General features: G+C 32.5%; 2 protein-coding genes across 2 annotated transcripts in view; both read left to right on the plus strand.

Annotated features, from left to right (window-relative positions):
* LOC143049105 (uncharacterized) lies at positions 1-4,240 on the plus strand. Its single transcript, XM_076222873.1, has 5 exons — positions 1-291; positions 1,344-1,398; positions 2,194-2,314; positions 3,467-3,558; positions 4,141-4,240. The coding sequence occupies exons 1-5, from the start codon at positions 212-214 to the stop codon at positions 4,207-4,209; spliced, it is 417 nt and encodes a 138-aa protein (XP_076078988.1). The 5' UTR covers positions 1-211; the 3' UTR covers positions 4,210-4,240.
* A 5,094-nt stretch (positions 4,241-9,334) lies between these two features.
* The window catches only part of LOC143047407 (uncharacterized), a 35,872-nt gene continuing 25,509 nt past the window's right edge, over positions 9,335-19,697 (plus strand). Inside the window, exons 1-2 of the mRNA XM_076220436.1 lie at positions 9,335-9,354; positions 18,701-19,460. Coding sequence (XP_076076551.1) covers positions 18,723-19,460 — 738 coding nt within the window. The 5' untranslated portion in view covers positions 9,335-9,354; positions 18,701-18,722. The remainder of the gene's footprint in view (positions 9,355-18,700; positions 19,461-19,697) is intronic.

The raw sequence follows: 19,697 nt of genomic DNA on the forward strand, positions 1-19,697 counted from the left end.
GTTTCATCAATTTAGTTGATTGCTGTTTAGACCTTTGAACATGGACTACGACGCCAGTCTACGCATCGATTTCGTTGCGCATATGCCGTTGACTTTACGGGAGGATTGTGACGTTACGTAAAACCATTAGCTACCACTATCGCCCAAGATTTGACAAAAGTTGAAGAAGCAGTTGTGTTACTGTCTGAAAAATCGCTAGCAATACGCTAGTATGGCTGTTATTGTGATAGCAAGCATTGTTACTATGGTCCTACTTCAACCGTGGTCTGTTAATAACCCTATTGTAGAACTGTAAGTATCTTAATTTGTCATCTTCTCAGTTTACAAAAGTAGTAATTTTAGAATTTTGGAATATAGAATGAAAATGAGACTCGACCTAAGAGCTCAAAACAATTAGTCTTTAGTGACCGTACCTTTTAACCGATATGATATTGCGGAGTACAAAAATTCCCTTGATATTTATCTTGATATTTAGGTGTCAAGTTTATTTCTTAGTAGATCTCTCCATTCATCTAATTTGTATCATGTAAACGAAAATGTAAGTAGTGAAGTTAAAATGGTGTGTTACTTCGTTCGTTTAGTATAGTATACACATTATAACACCAACAGTCCGATATTATGATACACAATAATAATATATATTAGGAATTGGATAACAAGAATTCCAATTTTTAAAAATATGTTTATTTCTTAGGTTTCTCACAGGTCTAAAAAGTGTATTCACAGGCGCTAGATACATTGTTTGAATAATTTTCTTATGAAATACGAAAGCCGGGGCGTCATATTTAATCTATCGTTATTCTATTATCTTAATTATACACAAAAACACATTAGGTTTATGAAATAAGGTAAAAATTAATAAAGAATATTTACTAAAAAAAATAATTTCTAACAAGAATGTGTCCTCAGTACACAAATGCCCCACTCGCACTATCATTTTCTATGTTCAATGGACCGTGAAATGGGGGTAAAATCTCTAATTTGGCATTAAAATTAGAAAGATCATATCATAGGGAACATGTGTACCAAGTTTGAAGTCGAATGGACTTCAACTTCATCAAAAACTACCTCGACCAAAAACTTTAACCTGAAGCGGGACTGACGAACGAACGAACGGACGAACAGACGGACGGACGAACGGACGAACGGACGCACAGACCAGAAAACATAATACACCTCTGCTATCGTAGGTGGGGCATAAAAAGGGAGGTCCACTCTTCAAGCGCACGAGGTTGTATAAAGGGCCACTCAAATGAACACTAGTAAGATAATTTTGACAAATCAATCAAAAACAATTCCAAAACTCTTTTAGAGTAAACATATGCCTTATTTTATTCTTTCAGTAATGAACAAGAATTTCTGTTTGATCCATCTGATCTAGAGTTTTTAGATTTTGAGGTAAGTTTTCTTACTCCGTCTTTCTGGTTGACATTGTGTATGCTTTCCAAAACAAAAATTTACCTCAAACGCAGCAAAATACTACTGACTTGAAACATTTTTAAATGTATAACTTACTTTGTACATGTATATTGATACAATTTCGCAGATATAGGTCCTTAAAATAACTTTTGATTATAGTTATGCTATTCTGGAGAGTTTTACTTATATCGGAGAATCACTTATGCATTTACAGCAGATTCCATTGAGTGTGTAGCAAAAGGTAATATCTTTGGTTAGCTTGCTTGTTAGCTGAACCGTGAAGTCATTGTTAAGTTAGGTAAACTACCCTACTTTAAGAATAGACTAGTCCGACAGAAAACCTATTAATTTGTATGTTGGACTATGCTACTTCGAAAGGCGGTTAGTATACCTGACGTAATAATGACTTCACGGTTCAGCTAACAAGCAAGCTAACAAAAGATATTACCTTTCGCTACACACTCAATGGAATCCGCTGTAATGTAACAACAAGTTTATTTTAAGTTCGTAATCAATACTATCGACTATTATGAGTTTTCTTAAAAAGTTGGAGTTATATAGCTCGAGTTCGAATTGATGTCTGATATCAACTTTCGAGTTTTTTTTTGTAGTTTTTATTTTGCTATAAGAAGAAACGTGTCCATTCTCTACAAAATATGTTCTTTAAAGCCTGAACATTCAACATACTACTGTATACATTATATTTTAGTAAGAAATTTGATAATAACAAATCGACGGACCAAATTTCAAAACGGTCTTTCTTTTATTTTGCAGGATTATTCGCTAATATTTATGCTGTTTGAAAACTTTCCATGGAAAACTATTTGTAAAGTTTTGACGTTTATCGCCGGCGCCTATGTAGTTCTTCAGATAGTATGGAAAAGGAGAAACACAGGTAAACATATTTATCGCTATTTTGTGCATTTTTCCTTTGATCTTTTTTGTGATAATTTTCATATCATGCTACTGGCTTGAGATGGAAAATTATCGCTAGAAACTAAGCAAGCACGTGGCGTTGCTAACGAAATTGACATGAAAAACGCGTCGTCATAGGTAAAATAGCGATAAACAGATTATCATTGATCATCTCAACTCTATTGTCTCGAATATCAATCTCGTTGAGATGGTCAACGATAATCTATAAGTATTTTGTTTTTTATTCTCCGGCTCTCACGGTATACATCTCCCCTTATATCCTTTTTTTATTTTTTTTGTCATCTGATGTAACTAGAAGAACCAGATTTGGTTACTATTTCAATGATATGATTGTAGCCTGTTGGTGTAGGTTTTTTTTCTCATTTGGATTTGTCTGTGCCATTCAATTTGCCTAACTTTATATTTCCCGGCGAAGCCGTGTGGAGCTTTTTAAACTTTTTCGTATGCGCTTGATTATATACGAATACTGTGTCCACGCTTCGCTTACTTAGTCTCCAGAGTAAAAAGAGCTTGTTCATTCTGTTCAGTTCAAATAAAGTGAAAGTCCTTTTATAAAATTGAGAATTGAAATGGGGAATGTGTCAAAGAGAACAATTCGACCAAAGAGCAGAAAACAGTCGAAAGCCATCAATGGGTCTTCAACACAGCGAGAGGGGAAAAAAAGGGACTTCAGACGGCCCCTCAAAAAAATGTGTATGACTGGTTCCATGAATTTTTGTAGTACAAAAACAGCTACATCTAATCTAAGAAATTTTCAACAGGGGTTCTGGAATGATCACTAGTTACTAAGCCTTCATATGATACCAAAATTACCAAAAATTTATCAACAAAGCAAAAATTATCATTTGTAGGCATTATTTTGTTTGATTCGAGTAGTACTTTCCTGTATTTTCTTTCTGACAAAGTAACAGCTTTTCGTATAAATGCGTAGGAACTATTTTGTTTTTAACATGCGTAGTAGTTCACTCTATGTTCCTTCTGATTGAGTTCTTATAAGTGGTTTTAAACCTTATATCAGCCTCGGTAAGTTGATATTTATCTGATTTGAACATGTTACTTGGAAAAGCACATTTTACATTCTACATAATTATTTTTGTTATTTCAATTGTAGTACGTCAATGGGATGTATTAATCTTCAGTGAACCCCTGGAAAATCCTTGGGAGGAACTTTTGGGACATCCATTTGATAATCAAGAATCTGTGGTAAGTTTATTGATAAGTTGGCCAATAAAATACAAGTTCTATTGCAAATTTAACGAAATTTGAAAAAAAATCTAGAACACTCGACTTCACACTAAACACTGGACATTACAATTAACATTATACTTTACACTAAATACTCGATATTACAATTAACACTACTGTAACACCTTACAATAAACACTCGACATTACAATTAACACTACTGCAACACTTATCACTAAACACTCGACATTACAATTAACACTACTGTAACACTTTACACTAAACACACGACATTACAATTAACATTACTGTAACACTTTACAATAAACACATACCTATTACAATTTACACTACTGTAACACTTTACACTAAACACTCGACATTACAATTAACACTACACTTTACACTAAACACTCGACACTAAACATAACACTTAGTACTAGACATTTATCTAAGACTCTTGCATGACACGTAACACTAGACCTTGTGCTCAGGAAAAAATCGATATTACATTTAACTTTGGACATTTTGAATTGGTTTTTTTAATGGTTTAGTTGCTTTAACATTTTTACATTTAACCATTTTTTTTTATCTTTTCAGATCGACAACGAAGCGACGCGGATGACGAAGAAAGCTGACTTTTATATTCAACATTATTCATATTTTTGATAATAAATTTTACGTTATTTGGATACCCTCATCATGTTTTATTTCTTATTGATAAAAGGAGATGTGCGATACACGCAGTTAACAGATTAAATCGAAGATCTGCCATTAAGGAACCACCATAAGATTATTAGGGGAGTGACTAGGATGAAAAACTTTGACCTGTACTTTTTTTAAATTGTATTCTTTATCCTGACTTTATATATATTTTCACTCTTCTTGGTCCAGCCTATTTTTGGATAAATTGTCATCCTGCTTTTTTTTTACTCAAACTCCTGTCCTGCCTTTTTTCTTCATATTTCACCCTAGCCCCTCCTCCCTTCCCCCCCAAAAAAAAATTAATCAAATGGTATCTCCATTAGCCTATATCTACAGTCCAGCAGCGCCAGCATACATGGTTTATAATATCCCCCAGTTGATTCGTTAGCAAAGGGCTTGTATTCCTTGGTGGAGGGTTGATGAGAACAAGGAAGATATTAAACAAAGAGTTCCAATTGGTGAAATTGATATTATCCCTTCATGAAAAATCAACGGACGCCATCACTCGTTGCTTCACCATTTTGGAATATCTATTTTAAAGATGATAGTTGATACATGTATGTTGAAAACAAAAATCGTAATTATACAATCCAGTCCTGTTTTCAACGAATGTGACCCACGAATGTGACCCACGAATGTGACCCACGAATTAGACTATGGTCTCAATATTGATTCACTCAAAGGGTTTTTGCATTGGAAATACACAGATTTATTCAATTGATTGAGTGTTGGTTGCTTAGCTCCCAATGGCAAACATTTCATGCATGTTCAGGACGAACATTTATTCTAAAACCAGTTGTTGGCATGAAGCGGGTTAGGTTCTTATCTTATTTTTTATGATAGTACAAGTGTGGACACAGATGAGTGTGGATAGTATGTATGGATGTTTGACAGTGTCTTATGACAAAATGAGTTCTATGTTTTTTCTATATGGTGTTATTAACTATGTTGCACGATGACAACCAATCTGAGCATTATGAGTGTTATTTATTAAATTTTTTATGCCCCCACCTACAATAGTAGATGGGCATTATGTTTTCTGGTCTGTGGGTCCGTTCGTTCGTTTGTCCCGCTTTAGGTTAAAGTTTTTGGTCAAGGTAGTTTTTGATGAAGCTAAAGTCCAATCAACTCGAAACTTAGTACACATGTTCATTATGATATGATCTTTCTAATTTTAAAGCCAAATTAGACTTTTGACCCCAATTTCACGGTCCATTGAACATAGAAAATGAAAGTGGGAGTTTCAGGTTAAAGTTTTTGGTCAAAGTAGTTTTTGATGAAGCTGAAGTCCAATCAACTTGAAACTTAGTACACTTGTTGCATATGATATGATCTTTCTAATTTCAAAACTCATAACTGCTCCAAAAGTAATCTGATAGAATTTCAAGCATTTTAAGCCAATATTATCAACATCTACTAATGAGTCTTAATATGTCTACATATCTAAAAGTCATAGTATTCAAAAGGTAATGCAAAATTATTCCTTTTCATTTTTTTTGTTATATGGATACACATTTTATGATAGTACTAAGGATACTAAACCTCTAACGGGAGGGATTGCGCTTGATAAATATCATAAGATGAAGACATAATCTTTTAATCAGTTTAATTGCAGTCTGGAGCTGGCATGTCAGTACTAGTAATCCTTTGTTAATTTATATTTCATTTTCATTTTGCTTACATTCTTTATTTTTATATTCTGAATATATTTTGTTTTTCTACATTGGCTAGAGGTATATGGGGGAGGGTTGTGATCTCACTAAACATGTTTAGCCCTACCGTATTTTTGCGCCTGTCCAAAATCAAGAGCCTCTGTCCATTAATAGTCTTTGAGTGATTTTTAATTTTAATTCATTTATATGTTTTGGAGTTAAATACAACGCGTTCCGCATTTCCTTTCTTTATTCTAATTATTACCGTGTTTGTACTAACATGAGCAACACGTCGGGTGCCACACGTATCTAGCATAATCTGCTTACCTTTACGGAGCACCTGAGATCATCCCAAGTTCTTGGTTGGGTTCGTTTTCCTTAGTCTGTAGTTTTTTTTTATATTTGTCTGTTTGAGTTATGGCGTTGTCAGTTATTTTTCACTTATGAGTTTGAAAGTCCCTTTGGTATCATCTGCCTCTCTTTAACATTTGAGTATTTATCCATTGCTATCACGAAAGCGCAAACGCTTTGGTTAGTTTTTTCGTTGTTTGTTAATGTTGTGGTTGGTTTGCATTTTTCTATCTGGATATATTTAAATGTTCTCGTGCACTGGGATGATTGGTAAAAAAAATGAAAGTATCTCATAACATATCAATCCGTTCTCGTGCACTGGGATGATTGGTAAAAAAAATGAAAAGTATCTCATAACATATCACTACGAATAACGTACTTCATAATGTGGTGTCTTAAACTGTTACTATAGCATATAACCAAAAAGGAGCGGCTCACCCTTTCCAGGCAAAGACTACTATACAACACAAGTGCCCATCAAATAAAATAAAAAATAAAAGAGAGAAAAAAGTAGATGGAAGAATAAGACGAATGGGTTCAGCACTTATTACTAAAATGATACATAGGTTGATTTTTAGAAAACATAGATATGGGAAGATGTGGTATGAGTGCCAAGAGACAAGTTGAACTCTCCATTAAAGTAACAATTTATAAAAGTAAACCATTATAGGTCAAGGTACGGTCTTCAACACGAAGCCTAAAATCACACCAAACAGCAAGCTATAAAGGACACCGACAATTATTAATGTAAAACCATTCAAACGGGAAAACCAGCAGTCTATTCTACATAAAAAACGAGAAACGAGATACACATTTGAACCACATAAACAAACAACAACCACTGAACATCAGATTCCTGAATTAGGACAGGTGCAAACAATTGAAGCGAGATTAAACGTTTTAAAGGTACCAGACCTTCTCCCCTTTCTGAAACAATAGTATACATAACATCACAAATAAGAAAGACACACTATAAAATATCAATTGGAATGGCTTAGCTCAATCAAAAAAACGTAGTAGCACAAATTGAATTGTTTATTATTAAAGGAGGGACAAAAGATAGCTGAGGGGCATTCAAACTCATAGATCGAAAATAAACTGACAACGCCATGGATAAAAAAAAAAAGAAAAAGACAAACAGACAAAAAATTGTACACAAAACACAACAAAAGCAACTAAAGACTAAGCATCTCGAACACCACCAAAAAAACTGGGGATGCTATCATGTTCTCCGGAAGGGTGAGCAGATCCTGCTCCACATGTGGCACCCGTCGTGTTGCAGTCATGTTATCAAGTTACAAACCAAGTTGTGCGATTTTTAACTTATGAATGCACACGTTTTTGTATCACCTAATTTGTAAAGATATCGTCACAATTTTCGCCCCCCAAAAAATCTCTATGTCTCTGTCAACTAGATCCTCTGAAAACAAATTGACATATTTCCTAGAAACTTGAACTAACTCTTCTTTTAGTTTGTCATAAAGTTGTGCACGTCGTGCTACTTCATTTTTTTTCTGGTTGTGTGTGCGTTCCCCCCCCCCCCCACACACACACACCACCACAACTAAAGACCAAAACGGTTCAGAACGCAGTGAAGTTAATATAAAAGGAAGATTCGGTATGATTGCCAATGAGACAATAACTATATGTCACAGCACAACCTTAAAATAGAAAAACCAATATCCTGTAATAAACTATAAAAGGCCAAGAAATGAAAAAATGTGATATTCATATGAGAAAACTAACTGAATGATGTATATAAAAAAAGTGTGACGTTTTTTTGGTGGTGTTCGAGATGCTTAGTCTTAAGTTTCTTTTCGTTGTGTTTTGTGTAAAAATCCGGTGATAAAGTATATTATTTTCTGTTTAAATCATTTTATTCACATTTATTTCTGTCTTTTTGTTTGATGTAATGGGGGTACAAGCTCTTGATTGACCATGTACGTGCACCCACTAGCACATAGCTGTTCTTTTCTATAAAGTGCTAGGGTATAAAAACTTTTTTTTTACAAATCCTTTACCATTTTCCGGATAATTATCGTCCTACCTCCGATCTCTGTGTAAATTACCTATTTTCTTTTGACACATGGCGGGAAAATTTCTACATGAAAAATAGAACCAGTGGCCAAATTGTGCGTTTACAGGTACCTCAGACATTATAACTATAAAAAAAAAATACACTATATAATTCCTACCTGCATTCTCCACTTTTCTTAACTTGATCTATGCATTCAAACAAAAACTCTTTTTATCAAAGAAATTCATTTTTTAGAAAGAGCAAGAGATAAATAAGCCTTATAAGGTATGGGATATAAAACTAACCAGATGTTGCTTGATTGGCAACTATCAACTATCCACTGTAGTCCAAATGACATGGACGAAAGCAACTACACATTTTCATACAGGCATGTGCATACAACATTAATCGAGCTGATGAGCAAATCCCCACTCTTGGTATTTAAGCTATATAATTTGTTCACATCAAATGGTAATTTGGCAGTGCTAAACAAATTTTTTAGGTAGATCTTTCTATTTAAACTGACACACATTCCTGAGACAATTTTTTTTTTGGCAAACCAGTTCAATTTATTATTTGTGGGGGATAACTGGATAATAAAAGAAAATCAGAAAATGATGAGAATTTTGTTTTCACAGATTATGATGTGACTTCGTTTAAAAACAAAAATAAAATTGTCAACAAAAACAGATATATTTCCAATAATTTTTATTTGAATGTGTTCCACCTTATCTAAATCAGATGTTATTGTTATTAAAATTAAGATTTGCAAGAATTTGAGTATGTCCAGTTTAAAATTTAAAAATTTGAGGAATTTAAGGCTTCCCAACAAATACCCCACCTAAAACACTAGTTTTACACTTTTGAATTATTTAAAACACACTTTTATGTTTGATCATTTGTTAATATGCAAGTAGGAAATTTGATATGGCATTAATATAACCTGACCGAAAAGCGTCAAATTTTAAATACCTAATTATCAACTGATTGTTTTCTGTTTAAATCCTGCATGGTTTAACAATCAAGTGAAATGAAGTGAAATTAATTTTGTTTACAACTTTTTTTGAGGAAATTTTTCAAACAAATAAGGTATTTTGAATTAATACTTAGAATACAACAAAATAAGTGTTAAAATTTGTTTAGAGTTATCTATTTACTATTGCCATGATTTTATATTTTAAACTTCCTTTTATTACAATACCATGTGTTTGAGAACAGGTCATTGATAGAGGTCTTAGAAAAAACAGGTCTTGCATAATTTTAACTGGTCTGAAACAGGATCTAAACTCATGTCATAAAATGTAAGTATATAATGCAAAATGTAAGAAGTTTAAGGTTTAAGGTTTAAGGTTTAAAATGTTAAAATGTTTGTTATTTTTACATGTTATAGTTTTTTTTTTAATTTAATGGTGGTTTTTATCATCAAAGAAGATTGTGTTTAAGACATTAGATTTACAAAACAGTCTACCATACTAGAACAGAACTCTTATTTAACCCTTTCCTCCATAATGACGCTTTTTGACGCCACCCCCTTTACTCCATAATGACGCCTTTTGACGCCTGTGTAGTATCTCATTTGAAACGCTTTGACTACAAAATGTCTGCATCAGACTTAAAAACATTGTATCCAATATGAAAAGGATATTCATGAGGATATCTGATTTGAATTTCATTGATGAAATATTCATTTTCACAATGCATTAATACTTTAAACCCGATGATTTTTTTTATATTAAAAAAAATCCTATGCAAATCAAGTATGTAAGAAAATAAATTCCATGGAGGAAAGGGTTAAATAGGCATATCCTTTCAAAAACAAATTATAATAAGTCTAAAATAAACAATTTATATGCAGACTAGATAATATGTATCAACATTTGGTGTGTGGTATAACCAGTATATTTTAGATGTCAGAATGTTAAAATGTGGAATTCAAATCATTGTTATAATTTAGTATTATAGTTAAGATATTTAGCACTAGCTTAAGAAATAATTTACTTGATAAATAGTTAATATAAATCTTCACAATTTTAGATAAGTGTAAAGCAAATTATTATGTAATCCCCTGAGGCCTAAATGACAATAGAGAATTAAGGATTAAAGAAGTGTTATATATACAAAAAGGATTTCTTACTTTTTAAGATGATTTAAGTTATGTCACAAAGACTTGATATTTGGGAATATAGATAAATAAGCATTATTATGTAAATTAGCTATTTGAGTATTAATGTTATGTAAATTGAATAATGAAACAATATATATTAGTTGACCATGTAGTTAGGGACACTTGCCTTATAGTCACGTATTGGACACTGGTGTGTTATAGACTTGGATTTATATTAGACATACTGTTTTATTATGTCTCATGAACTTATGTGTTTATTGTGATAATTGTGATTGATAACTTTACTGAATGCTGATTAATAAACATTATATATTGAACTTTGAATCTGTGTTACGTTGACATGTATTCATATCAAAGCTACCAGCTAGTTCCCCCAACCTAGCAAGATGAGTAACCAGGTCAGGAACGTGCAATGTACTGGCCTTGGTTATACGTGGCGGAGTGACCCAGCTTTCCGGTACTAAGGAGGGATACACGTAGGATGCAAACCTGAATACCTGAAGACAAGAGTCAGCATATCTCCATATAGGAAACAGTGCATTTTCCTGAGTGTGCAGAGGTGAGTCAACCTTTTATTTATGATCTTATATGACACCAAATCTTTAAATTTTACTTTATTTTGTAATTAAAGTTGTCAAGATCTATTAATAGGATTTTCCCTCTAAAAAAAAAAAAAAAAAAAGACTCAACATGTCTAATTCAGTTTATCCTGACCCCTCCTTAGCTCTAATAGCCCCCCTTTCTAAAAATATTATACATTTGCAATTAGGTAATAAAATAGTTGATTCGTTAGTTGATACAGGTGCTTCAATTTCTTGTATATCATTAAAATGTTTACAAAAATGTTTGAAAAACATCAAAATACAAAAAAGTACACAATCTGGAATTTTTACTGCTTGTGGAATGAGCTATCCAATTTTAGGAAAAGTAGATGTTGAATTAAATATAGATGATTTAATTATATATCAAGAATTAACAGTGCTTGAGAATTTGACCTTTAATATAATTTTAGGAATAGACTTTCTTAAAGCTAATAAAGCTCACATAAATTTTGAAAATAATACCTTAGCAATTCAAGAAAATCTATTGAATGTACCTTTAAATAATATAGAGACTATGGATGAACATTATGCACATGTAAAAACTATAGCAGTAGAAGTTATTCCCCCACACTGTGAAATGATTATACCTGTTAGGCTTTCTGTAAGGCATCGCAATAACAGTACAGTAATTCTTGAACCAAACTTTTCAAATGATATTAAAAATTTGGTTGGTTCAAAAGTGGTAGTTAATGTACAAAATGGAAAGGCTTTGTACAGAATTCTAAATCCTACTGGATTAAGCATAACATTATATAGGAATAAGAAAGTAGCCAAGGCTTTTGAAGTAGACAAAAATGGTATTTTTGCCTTAAATGATAATAATTCAAAAGAAAAATCTATTAAAGTTAATAAATATCAGAATGTTGAAAAAGAGTTGGGAATAAAAATAAATGAAAACTTAAATGCAAATCAAAGGAAACAGTTAACTGAGCTTCTATCAAGGAATAGAAACGTTTTTGCTAAAGACATTACAGAGTTAGGTAAAACTAGTTACCACTACCACAGAATTGATACAGGTAATGCACCACCTGTACAATCAATGCCCTACAGGCAAACACCACAAATGAGGCAAGAAACAGAAAAACATATTGATATAATGTTAAAAAATGACATTATAGAGGAATCAAACTCTCCATGGTCATCCCCAATTGTATTAGTTCGCAAAAAGAAAAGTAATATGGATGCAAAACAAGAGTATAGGTTCGCGGTAGACTATCGTAGGCTTAACAAATGCACATTAAGGGCAAAATTTAGTATTCCTAGGATAGATGATGTTTTTGACACAGTTGCTAATTCAAAAGCTGTAATATATTCAGTACTGGATCTCATGAGTGGATTTTTTCAGACACCCTTAGATCCAGAAACAAAACACAAATCTGCATTTGTAACACATCAAGGTATTTACCAATTCAAAAGAATGAGTTTCGGGTTAACAAATGCACCAATGGCTTTTCAAATGCTCATGACAAAAGTTTTAAAAGAATTGAACTGGAAAGTTGCTTTAGTATACATAGACGACATTTTGATTTTTAGTAAAAATTTTGAAGAACATTTAAAACATTTACAATTAGTTTTTGACAAACTAAAACAAGCAAATCTTACACTAAATCCAACAAAATGTCATTTTGCAAAAGAAGAAGTACATTATTTAGGTCATATTTTGTCCAAAAATGGTATTAAAGTAAACCCTGAAAAAACATCTGCTGTGCAAACATACCCAATACCTAAAAATATCAAACAATTACGTAGTTTCTTAGGATTATGCAATTACTACAGAAAATTTGTGCACAATTACTCAAAAATTGTAACTCCACTTACACAATTAACTCAGAAAAATAAGAAATACATCTGGACACAAGATTGTCAAGCAGCTTTCGAAACATTGAAGCACAGCCTTGTCTCAGCTCCAATCTTAGTGTTCCCAGACTTTGAGAAACCATTTGTGTTGTCAGTGGACGCTTCTGATTATGCTATTGGCTATGTCCTTGGACAATTAAATCCAAACACAAAGCTTGAACATGTCGTAGCCTATGGTGGTAGATCACTGAATAAAAATGAACAAAAATGGCACATAAACGAAAAAGAAGGGTTAGCACTTAAAGAGGGAATAAAACATTTTAATCCATATTTGGCCTCACACAAATTTACAGTTTATACAGATAATATAACTGTTCGTTGGATAGATACAATTAAAAATATACAAGGGAGACTAGGTAGATGGGCACTTGAACTTCAAGGATATGACTTCGAAATAATGCATAGACCTGGGAAGAAAAATAATGCAGATGCCCTGTCAAGAAGAGAGTATGAAAAGATAGGTCCAGAATATTTTCCGCAGAATGAAATTGAACAAACAGTTGCAGCCATGAGCAATAAGAAGTACGAAATCATAACATTTGATTACAAAGGAGATGACGAACAGCAACCCAACATTCTTACAATAACAGATACTGGTAATGAGGATGATGAAACATTAGAAAACATTGACCCAGAACAGTTTAAGAAGCGTAAAACATTTCGGCACCTTCAAAGACATTGCCCAGATTTTGTTGAAATTTTTAATTACAAATTAGATGGCCAAGTACCTGAGGAAAGACAGAAAGCTAGACAACTGGATGCAAAAGCCTTCCATTACGAAATTGATAATGGTATACTTTATCATTTTTTTAATGCAAGATCTAGAAGCCTACCAAAAGGACAAAACATGGTTAAGCAGCTAGCAATACCAAGAACCCTACGGAAGGAGGTTTTAGAAGCTTTCCATGACAATATTGTTGGATGTCACCAAGGAGAAGAAAGGACATATGAAGCTGTACGTCAACGATATTACTGGCCAAACATGTATACAGATATCAAGACATACATTAAGACCTGTGAAATCTGCCAAAGATCTAAAAGAAATACACACAGCCATCCATTGCCATTGAAACCAATGCCAATAGAAGAAGTTTTTTCAAGATGGCACATGGATATTTTAGAACTCCCAGAGACTCCAGAAAAATATCGCTATTTATTGTTGGTGGTTGATAGCGGATCCAAATGGTGTGAAGCTTTTCCCATGAGAACACAAGAAGCAACAGAAGTAGCCAACATCCTGTTTAGAGAGATAATTGCCCGTTTTGGTGCACCACGCTGTATTGTATCTGATCAAGGTGCCAATTTTCTTTCAAAGCTTGTTGCAGCTTTATGTGAGCTTCTCCAAATCAAACGCCACTATACAAGTGCATATCATCCACAAACAAATGCAGCATGTGAACGGATGAACTCATTCATTGTCCAATCTTTGAGAGCTCAACTGGAAAAACAGACAGATTGGCCAAACTATATAGCACCTATAATGATGGCTTATAGAATGACACCAGCTACTCAGTCTACTCAATACTCACCTTTTCACCTTCTCTTTGGACAAGAAATGAGAGCACCTATTGATGTTGCCTTAATTCCAAAGTCAACATTGCCTAAAAACCATAGAGAATACCTCAATAAATTTATTAAGGACCTCCTATTAACAAGGGATGTTGCTGCAGAAAACACAAAAAGAGCACAAGCAAAATACAAAACACAGCATGACAAAAGAGCAGTGAAACCCACATATTTACCTGGTGATAAAGTAATGCTATTTTGTAAAAAGGTTAAAAAAGGTCAAAGTCCAAAATTAAAAGTTAGGTGGACAGGCCCATTCACAATAACAAACCTTGGACCCCCCGACTGTAATACTTTTAAACTAAGAAAGGACAGCGATAACAAAATCTCAAAGAAATTAGTTAATGCAAGTCGTCTGAAAGTATTTAACAGTAAAACAGACCGCCCTGACTACCTCCTAGATGACACTGATGATCCATTTGAAGAAGATGAGGATGATGAAGGTGAAAATCAACAAGTCCAGAATGAAGGCCCTGAAAATCTAACACAAGACACAATATTGAATTCTCAACCCAAAAATGCACCCAAGAATAATCAAAACAAACATTGTCAATCAAAACTTTCAAAGCAAAATAAAGCAGTGCCTCCTCACAATTCTATAGAAAACAAACAAAATACAAATAAAACTGCTCAACAAGCTACAACAGAAATACAAATTACACCTGATGATGTTGAAAAGATTATATCATCGGCATGGGTAAACAAGAAACTATGCTACAAAATAAAAATTAAAAACATGTCAAAAACTGAATGGGTACACCAAGATAAAATCCCAGAGAATATGAGAAGAGAATTTCATGAAAACAGAACGCATACTGGTAAAAAGAGAAAAAGACCATTACTAGGAAACAAACATAAATTTTTTGAACCTTCAAATGAACCACAAAATGTAACTGCAATAGACCAAAACAATGATGTTAAATATAAACAAAGACCAAAAATAAATTGGGATAAATTTCCAGTGCAAGCTGTAAAACTAGAAAATAACAGATTTTTCGTCAAAACCATATTGAGAAATAATAGGATATCACATTATCAACCCTTACACAGAGTAAATGGAGAAGATCAGCATGCTTTTACAAACTTGCTTGATTATTTTTATGGTGACCAGTTTTATAACATTATGCTGACCCTTACAGGCAATTCACAAACAAAAGATATGGGACCAGCATGTTTTGTTACAGGCTCTCACATTACACATTTTAAAATAGAAAATAATGTCCCAAAATGTTTCATACACTATGAGGAAAAACATATTTATGATCCAGAGTGGGTACCGTTTGAAACTTGTCCCCCAGGACTTCTTAGAATTTTCCAAAATAAATATGAAAATGAGTGGTTGAGATGTTATAACTAGATATTCAAGTAGTATTATACATGTTATGAGCATACATAAATGCATTGTGACAATATTCTTTTGTATCATTGAAAAAATGTTATTTTTGTTCTGAATTTCTGGTTAAAGTACACAATATTCAGATTAGTTATAGTGTCTGTTAATTTAATCCTGCTGGACAAATGTATTGATTACATTAGTAGTTCTTACTATTAGATCCTTAAATATTGCAGGTGGACGGCACATCTACTGATGTACTTTTAAACCAAATTTACTTCAGATTATACAAAATGTACTTTATCAATGATACAAATAGAACTATCAAGTGTTCCCTATACATACATTGTGTATAGGCATCACTGTTTTGAGCTGTGTTTTTTTATTATGACTTAAAAGATTTTTAGCTAAAAAGATAAAATAATTAAGGAGTACTTAATAAGGAAGTACAAAATAAACTGGCATACAGTTGCTAAATATATAAATTAGAAATAAGAAGAGAAAGTATAGGAAATTAAGGAAAAATATAAAGGGAAGAGAATTAGACATTCTTACATGTAGTATGTTATTTATTGTAATATTTATAAATAGGTAGTTCAGTTACTGGCCTAAAACTGTGGTATTCTAGTGAATATTTAAGAGATAAATAAATAAAAAATCCCTTGATTCAAATGAATTAATTATAATAAGAGATAAGGGTTAATTGGTGTCATGTATGATTATGATATTGGTTGCACTTACATTCATGAAGTAACCTTCCAATGGTGGACCCACACAATGATGGAATGGTGGACCCACAAAATGATGAAATGGTGGACCCACACAATGATGAAATGGTGGACCCACACAATGATGAAATGGTGGACCCACACAATGATGAAATGGTGGACCCACACAATGATGAAATGGTGGACCCACAAAATGATGAAATGGTGGACCCATAGAAGTGACCATATTGTGCTTTTAAAAGTTAATGAAGACAAACAATGATGCACATATAATATTTTTCTAGTGAAAATTTATTTAATATTATAGGAACTAATTAGCAGAGATTTGTGATATATAATATATATATAGTGACATTTTTATAACCGTGCATGAATAGTGATGAAGATGAAGAGACAATGAGATGTTAAAGTTAAAACTTGAACCAGAAATATATGAACATTAATCCGTAAAAACTATCAACCATGTGTTTCCCCAAAAATGATGTTAACATGGAATATGACGATTGTGCTCAAGAACAAATATATCGCCTATATATATGTATTGAATATGTTTTTAATACAAAAACAGTTATTATTGCTTATTGATATGTTTTGCTTATGATATATTATTGATATTGTTTTGTGTTTCAGTTATATTAATTAGATAATTCTTTGATATATTACATACTTATGGGTTAGGCATAAAGTAATTTTATTTTTAAGGATAATATTTATGATATGATTACTAATATTTTTAACTTGTAGCTGATGACCGATATGGATAAAACATTGATAATCTTATCTTTCAGCTGTATTGTATATATTGCTATTTTTATGCCCCCTTATGCACCCAGAAATACTTCATGAAGTATGCAATGAGCTCATTGTCATTAATTATGTGAGAGTTGGACTTGTCAATATTAGTGAACTTCAGAGACCTTCCCTGATATGGACAACCTAAACTTGATCATTCCCCATCCAGGAACATGTATACATATATATATTTAGTAATGTTTTATTACAGGAATCAGTGAAATTTATTAATGTTTTCACAATTTTTTTTTTATATATATTGTAATATTTCATTGACAGAAATCAGAAATTCAATTGTTGGTATATGATGTGTGTATTATATTAATCATTTTTATGATGCATTTTGTATTTTAATTGAAGATTGCAGGAGCAATCTTGGCGACGAAGGGAAGGGTATAACCAGTATATTTTAGATGTCAGAATGTTAAAATGTGGAATTCAAATCATTGTTATAATTTAGTATTATAGTTAAGATATTTAGCACTAGCTTAAGAAATAATTTACTTGATAAATAGTTAATATAAATCTTCACAATTTTAGATAAGTGTAAAGCAAATTATTATGTAATCCCCTGAGGCCTAAATGACAATAGAGAATTAAGGATTAAAGAAGTGTTATATATACAAAAAGGATTTCTTACTTTTTAAGATGATTTAAGTTATGTCACAAAGACTTGATATTTGGGAATATAGATAAATAAGCATTATTATGTAAATTAGCTATTTGAGTATTAATGTTATGTAAATTGAATAATGAAACAATATATATTAGTTGACCATGTAGTTAGGGACACTTGCCTTATAGTCACGTATTGGACACTTGTGTTTTATACTTGGATTTAGACAGTTGTATTGAATTGATATTAGACATGCTGTTTTAATATGTCTCATGAACTTATGATGTGATTTAATTGTGATTGATAACTTTACTGAATGCTGATTAATAAACATTATATATTGAACTTTGAATCTGTGTTACGTTGACATGTATTCATATCAAAGCTACCAGCTAGTTCCCCCAACCTAGCAAGATGAGTAACCAGGTCAGGAACGTGCAATGTACTGGCCTTGGTTATAGTACTTTAGTCCTAGCTAACACACCATTATTAATCATGATAATAATTGAAAAACAAATTTATTGTTGTTTTTTTATATATATATCATAGCTAATGCCCCTTTTAGCTCTTAGTCTTGAATAAAATATTGATTAATAGAGAATGAAAGTAAAGAAGAAAAATTAGAGAACAAAAAGTGTGTTTCAGGTGGTTTTAAATTATGTTGTTTTGAGTCTTGATTGGTTGGAAATGAAAGTCTGGCAACAAATTGCCTAGATGAGACAACTATCCACAGAGGTCAAAGTAAGGGGATATTAACAATATAAAGATGAATGTACATGCTTATTTAAGAAATGTGATGTATTTTACTCATTTCAGAAATAGTTTGAGAGGATGGAAAATGGGTAATAAAGAGTCCAGCAATTCCAGGTCAAGTGATGAATCTGATGAGTCAGTGGATGTCCCTGATGAGACAATTACTATTCAAGGTCAAAGGTATGTCACTGGAGGAAGTATGACAAATCAAAGTCATGTGACAAGTAGAAATGAAAGTGAGGCTGATGATGATAACATATCTGTACCTCCTCCTTATATACCTGATGAGTTGATGCCTTTGACGAATGAGTTTGAAGACGACAATTTACCTGTTTCACCTGAAAGTGAGGTGGATATACCTGTCTTTGACGAGGATGATATTCATTCCCCCCAAATTACTGAATTCCCTTTGAATACTAATCAGAATGGACTAGAATTACCGGTGAATGACAACGAAAATACTTCTGTTTCTAGCAGTTCAAAATCATCTGACAAGGAATCGTCTGTTAATACTGGTAGTAGCAAATCAACACCTGAACAGGAAGAATTACCTGTGTATAGCAAACCAAGAGCACATGTGCATAAAAATAAGACTCCTGATAATGTGGCAGTGTATATCAATAAAGATGATAAAATATCACCTGTCGTAGATGATCATGTGACACCTGATAATGGGGACAATACATCGAGTAATGCACCTGAAAGAAAGGCACCAGATAAGAGTGGTACCACAAGTAGAATTACTAGAAGTAATAGTGTCAGAAGTAGTAAATCAGAAAACTCAGAATTAAAGTCACACACATTGTCAACACTTGCCTATCAGGTAAAAATAATGAGATTCATGTAGTATATGTTGTAAGTTGGGGGAGGCCTAAACCTGGGAGTAATTAGGCCTTTGCCCAAGAATGAAGAGTTAAGACAACAAAATAATTATTAGAATTTTGAAGCATAGAAGGATTAAAAGGGATATTGAGATATTATAAAAGCCTCTTTTAGTAAATTTGAAAATATTTTTGTATGTCATGGATGTGTAGGCAGCTTTGAATGTAAATATATCAAA

Source organism: Mytilus galloprovincialis, chromosome 10 (assembly GCF_965363235.1).
Source record: "Mytilus galloprovincialis chromosome 10, xbMytGall1.hap1.1, whole genome shotgun sequence".
Classification (NCBI taxonomy): domain Eukaryota; kingdom Metazoa; phylum Mollusca; class Bivalvia; order Mytilida; family Mytilidae; genus Mytilus; species Mytilus galloprovincialis.

Coding starts and splice junctions, on each gene's coding strand:
- LOC143049105 (XM_076222873.1), top strand. CDS start 212: ATGGCTGTTATTGTGATAGCAAGCATTGTTACTATGGTCCTACTTCAA. Junction 292..1,343: donor AATAACCCTATTGTAGAACT/GTAAGTATCTTA, acceptor TTATTCTTTCAG/TAATGAACAAGAATTTCTGT. Junction 1,399..2,193: donor TAGAGTTTTTAGATTTTGAG/GTAAGTTTTCTT, acceptor TTTATTTTGCAG/GATTATTCGCTAATATTTAT.